At 43.2% G+C, this 6230-nt stretch overlaps 1 protein-coding gene across 1 annotated transcript; it reads left to right on the top strand.

Annotated features, from left to right (window-relative positions):
- Positions 1–1328: 1328 nt before the first annotated feature.
- On the top strand, positions 1329–5925 carry pou4f4 (POU class 4 homeobox 4). Its single transcript, XM_061739105.1, has 2 exons — positions 1329–1687; positions 3125–5925. The coding sequence occupies exons 1-2, from the start codon at positions 1568–1570 to the stop codon at positions 4058–4060; spliced, it is 1056 nt and encodes a 351-aa protein (XP_061595089.1). The 5' UTR covers positions 1329–1567; the 3' UTR covers positions 4061–5925.
- The last annotated feature ends 305 nt before the right edge of the window (positions 5926–6230 follow it).

Below are 6230 nucleotides of genomic sequence, written 5' to 3'. Positions count from 1 at the left end.
ATGTGTCTGAGATTTTAAACTCACTGAATGATGTAGAGGCTTTACTTTTAAATCTTGGTATTTATGACTGTTTGAAAGGCCAAATACAGCAGAGCAGCATGTTGTACCACACTGCCTCATATAACCAAAATGTCCATTTTAATTTAAACAATATTAGCAGTTTCATTGAAGATGTGGCCAGCAAAAAGAATGTAAAATACTCAGGGGATTAGACTACAAAAACTATATTATAAAAGCATGCTTTTTAATTAATTAATTCATCCCCTTAATTTATTTCCCTTTGGGGATTAATCAAGTATTTTTGAATTTGAAAAAAATAAGATTATTGTAAACCAGTATTGGCTCAATAAAGAAACTTGGAGAAAACAATAAAACATTCAGGTATCACGATGCGAAAGTCTGAGGCACCTTTAGTCTCGCTCTCTTGAAAGGGTCAAACCCATCCTGTGGTTAAGTTACAAACAGCAAATGCATAAATAATCTCACCTGTTAATTCAGTCTATTAAAATAACAAATTAAAATTATAATAGACACTATTTGATAATCAGCATATGATAAATAAAAGCCCATAGTAGTTTACCTCAAGATGTACTATGAATTAAACCATATGATGTGCAGAAATCAAAATGATTCAAGTAAAGTCAGTATTTATTGTGGCCCCAGTCATAACCAAGCACGCATTTAACTAGTTTTCAGAAGACTGTCAAAAATAGATTAGCATATTGATTAGGATTCCATTCTGTTTAGATTAGAAGTCAGCCACATGTATTTTCTTTGTGTGCCATAAAGAGACTGGAATATTAGCATGGATTCCAATAAAACTTTGATAAAACGTGGTGCCTGAGACTTTTGCAGAGTACTGTATAAGCTAGTTTACAGTATTATTCATTGAATTAATACCTGCACAAATCATCAAATGACTGATCCTTTTCCAGATGCTTAGTTCTCCACTTAGGCCTTGGTTGATGAGTGAATTCCTAAATGTATTTTATGGCAGAAAAGCTCAAATTATACGCTCTTTCCTTGGAAACGTGTGTAAATACCTTAGCCCCCAATATGTTTATTTATTTGCGCACATATTGATTTGACAATATTTAAAGAAACATTTTTTTTTCCAGCAGTGCAACCACAAACCATCATTCCTCATCCCTTCTTTTCTCCATAAGCAACGTTGGGTGGGCGTGGCCACAGCCGGGCACCTCCACGTGATTGGTGGAGGCGTCAAGGCTGGAAGGAGCGACGCTCATCCAATGAGGAGCGGCCTGCGATGTGAAGTGGTCCAATATAGGTGCCGGAGGTAGGCAGCATCTTTACTACACAAGTCGCTCAGAATCGAGAAGGAGGCAGGAAACCCGCAGGAGCATCGGAGTTAATTCTCCTTATATGATTCACTGATTTTTCAAACGAAAAACTTGCTGCAGCGTGACCCCAAACAGAAAGACTTTTCATTCCAACTAGCCGTGCGTGGCAGGTTTGTTTCCTCTCCGAGGCTTTTCCTTTTAGAAAACCACCTAAACGGAACCGAGCGAGAAAGACGGACAACGACCCTCCCTCATCCTCTGCAATCATGATGTCCATGAACAGCAAGCAGCCTTTCAGTATGCACCCCATCCTCCACGAACCCAAATACACGCCCCTGCACTCCAGCTCGGAGGCCATCCGCAGAGCGTGTCTGCCCACGCCGTCGGTGAGTTCCCCTTCACTTCTCATCAGCTCTGATTCCTGCAAAACAGCAGGGAAAACTCGGATTTCTGCATGATTCAAAATAACATTTTGTCCGGTAAATGTGAAGCTTTTTTAGGCAAGTTTGCAAAGTTTGAGCTTCAAATAATTCGCAGATATCCACAGAAGACCGAACCTCTTTTTCTTTTGAATGATTTGGTTTCAAGCAAAATTACAGGCTAAAAGTATAATAATTTCAACATGCCATTATTGGCTGTTGAAGTAGAAATATATCCGTGAAATCACCGGGAATCGGGATAAGGCAGCACGAAAAATGAAATGCATAAAAAAACAGGGAGGTTGATTTTAGAAAAAAATCAAATTCAAACTATTACACATGCTTATTAAAAATAAAACTACAGGAATAGAGACAGTGAAATCTGTTGCATAAAGACACACAGACGCGTCCAGGCAAGCGTGTGTGTGTCTGTGTGTGTAAGAGAGGGAGCGCGTGTGTGTTCCCGTCAGAAATGCAGCAAAAAATGAACGATAAAGGCTTGAGAGGAGGAAACGCTGCGCGGACTCCAAGCGCCTGTTATCTCATATTGTGCCATTTATATTCTAACTCGTAGCCGGCTCATTTCATTGTCCGCAGAAATTATTCAGGAGATCGTAAATATTAATTTTAAATGAATATCCTTCCACGCTGACACACTTTCCAGGACAGAACCAGGCGATGTCCAGACTTGTCTGAGACTGTGGATTATTCGATAAATGAGACACAAAATGAAGTTGACTTTTTCGGATTCTTTTAGAAGCGGTGAAGCTTAAAATGCTGAACCGAGCGACGAAAGTCTGTTCGTTCATTGCACAGGTCTAAAGGAAACATCCAAGTGATTCATCTGAAAATAAAATAAAATAGCTCTCATTAATGCTGCAAAATAATAAAAAAAATAAGACATTTAACTTGAAAAATGTTTTAAAGACAAAATTCAAACTTGATCCTGTTTTGGACACCGGCTTCTTCCTAACTGAGTCTATTTGTGATATTGCTGCTAGAAAAATGAGATACTTTGTTAACAATGAGTAAATCTCAGCAACTACATGTTGTATTTAAATAAATTAGATATAAAAATAAAGATAACACGTTACCTCGTCAGATTAAAAGATGGAACACATACAAAAATAAAATTAAAGACTTCACGTTTTCCTCTGACAAAATATTCCAGTTTGTGAGTGTTTAACTCTTTGGATTCATCTAGTGGAAATCTAAACTCTAAAATTCTGTAACATTTCAACATTTAATTTGGTCAGAATGAATAACAGTAATCGTATGATTTTTGTGTAAAATAAGCGAGTGAGTGCGCTCTGCACGATGAAGGAGTTTTCTCATGAACTAATGGCTGCTTGTTTTGATTTTGATTTTATGTATTGGTCATTTTCGGCTCTGTCCCTCCTGCAGCTTCAGGGCAACATCTTCGCCGGCTTCGATGAGACTCTGCTGCAGAGAGCCGAGGCTCTGGCCGCCGTGGACATCGTGGCGCAGAAGAGCCACCCGTTCAAGCCGGACGCCACCTACCACACCATGACCACGATGACCAGCATGACCTGCACCCCGACCTCGTCCTCCGCCCACCTGCACCACCCCTCCGTGCTCACCTCCCACCACCACCCGGGACACCACCAGCCGTCGCAGGGCCTGGAGGGAGACCTGCTGGACCACCTCACGCCGGGGATCTCCCTGGGAGGCATGCCGGGCTCCGACGTCTGCTCCTCGGCCTCGCACACGGCGCACGCCGCCCACATGTCGGCCATCAACCACATGCAGCACCACCACCACCACCACCAGCAGTCCATGAACATGCACCCGCACGGACTGGGCTCCCATCACGGCGCCCTGGGCACCGCCGGGGGCGAGGCGGAGCCGGATCCCAGGGAGCTGGAGTCGTTTGCAGAGAGGTTCAAACAGAGGCGGATCAAACTCGGGGTGACCCAGGCCGACGTGGGCGCGGCGCTGGCCAACCTCAAGATCCCCGGGGTGGGCTGTCTGAGCCAGAGCACCATCTGCAGGTTCGAGTCCCTGACGCTGTCGCACAACAACATGGTGGCCCTGAAGCCTATCCTGGAGGCCTGGCTGGAGGAGGCGGAGCGGGCGCAGAGGGAGAAGATGTCCAAGCCGGAGATTTTCAACGGCGGCGACAAGAAGAGGAAACGCACGTCCATCGCCGCCCCGGAGAAGCGCTCCCTGGAGGCGTACTTCGCCGTGCAGCCCAGGCCCTCGTCGGAGAAGATCGCGGCGATCGCTGAGAAGCTGGACCTGAAAAAGAACGTGGTCCGGGTTTGGTTTTGCAATCAGAGGCAAAAGCAGAAACGAATGAAGTTTTCTGCGGCGCACTAAGAACCATCAGCTGCGGGCGTCGGTCTGGCCCGTTTATAGAGACAAATCAGAGACGAGCTGCTGTCCAAGCTGCTGTCAGAAACACAAGGTACGCCGCTGCGCCTTCTCCTGCAGCAGCACCGGGCGCACGCGTAAAAACGCCCATAAAACACCTTCAAATCCCCGCTCAGGCTTATACTAAGGTACAACTATTTGTATTACTCTGGGGAAAATTATTTTAAAAAAAGAAGAAAAAAATCAAAATGACACGATTTTGCAATCTTGTGTCCAGTTTTAAATTAAATGGTGGAATAAATGTCTAAGTATTCACAAGTGGAGCAGACTTCAGTGTTATCGCCTGAATTCCAGTTTTGGAAACAAGTTCCAGAGGGGGAAAAGTATTCAGCTCAGGCAGCAACGTTTTCTTTTTGCATTTAAAGAAATATCAGTCTTTTAGGTTTTGAATTCGGGACACGACGACTTTTCTCTGCAGAGAAGACAATACTTTCTTTTTTTTTAACAGTTTTTAACATCTGCACAAACGACGGGATACAACGGCGTACCTTCTGGTTTTCTGACAGTGGAGTCGGAGAACCGAGTCCGGGGGAGAATTAAAGACTGAGACGCTGTCCAAAAGCTATAGACTCTCAAATGTGTATGTTTCTCCTCAGGACAGGTCGATACTCTGACTTGAGGGAGGAGGTGATCAGCACTGTGGCGGAAAAAGAGGAGGATCGATGCTCCGTCTCATTCATTCATATGGCAATTATTGTACAAAAAATGAGAATAATAATGACGGCAACTGAGGAATGATATTTATTATTGTCCTCTTTAACCGGAATAGCTTTTTTTATATTTATCAATGTACATATTTGTGAATACATTGCACCTCCGTGTGTGGAAAAGCTCGTTGAAATGTATTGAATTTGTCTCTTTTCCCATTTTTGTTTCTTTTGGGGTTTCAGTGATTTTTCTTTCGGGGTGGGATGGGATGGGGAGGGTCAGATAGAGTAGCTGATTGATGAGGCACAGTATCTGTAACCCATTGCATGGTTTGCTTGGTTTACCTGTGAGGGAGGCGTGTTTTTCCCTGCGTTTATGGCTCCAATATCCCAACAACGCCCCCTCCCATGCCCCCCCTTCAAGGTGAATGCATAGGAGGATGAGCACACACTCAAACACGCACGAACACACACTTTCACACGGTATAGCTGTGTGTCTACCTCATTACGCAAGTGTTGGCACTTCATAGTGGTTTTTAAAACACATACTCGTTAAAAAAAGAAAAAGAGGAGCAGGACAAGGTTTTGGTTTCTTTTCATGTGTTTGTTTTTTCTTTTGTTCCTCTGCCACTGGTGAATTAGGCCTAGAAGACTCACTAATGTGTAAACCTGTTATATATCAAGTTCACTGCAATGACGCTTTGACAATCAGATTATTACGAGTATTATTATTACTACCCATAAGTTGTTAACCTCCCCTATTTGTGTCCTCAAGAACATGACTCGTTGTGACTCTTTATTTTAATGATTATGATCACTGACACTTCTGTGGAGCGCACTTTGTAGATATTCTGATGAAGGGAGATAGTCGGCCTTATTTATACATATTTTTCCAACACTTCTGAAAAACAGAAACGATATTATCTTTTATGTTTTTTCCCATTATGCCATCCTTATTTATTTCAACTTAATTTATTTTGGAGAAGAAAAAAAGGACATATTTCATTTGTGAAAGTGTGCTTTAATGTGTCTGTGTAAGCGACAGAAGATGAAATAAACCGTGCACGTTTTACTTGGTCTTCTCAAAGCCTTTCTTTACTAAACTTCAGATTTTTGCATCTCAAGGGAGCTGAAAAATACATCTTTTAATTTCAATCCACCATCACACCTATGAGGACAGAATATATCTATTTGAGGTTTTAATGTCTTAAACTTGAGTGATTTATCTCAGCTTCCCATCACCTCCACACCGCAGACCGGGCTTGTGTTTGCTGATGGAGGTGTTAATAGTCTTAGATTTAATGGAGCAGTGCAACATGAGCTCCGAGCCGCAGCCGCCGCAGCAGCAGAGCGTCTGTGTTTCTGTTTCTTGGTTACAGTGTGCGTGTTTGCGCGCAGAGGAGCGCAGCTGCTGCTCTGAAACAGGAGAAGCCTGGAGGTGAAGGAGGTTCGTCTGAAAGCTGCTTCCC

The sequence above is a fragment of the Cololabis saira genome, chromosome 14 (genome assembly GCF_033807715.1).
Source record: "Cololabis saira isolate AMF1-May2022 chromosome 14, fColSai1.1, whole genome shotgun sequence".
NCBI classification, from domain to species: Eukaryota; Metazoa; Chordata; class Actinopteri; order Beloniformes; family Belonidae; genus Cololabis; species Cololabis saira.
This window is presented reverse-complemented; position numbering and strand designations above follow the sequence as displayed.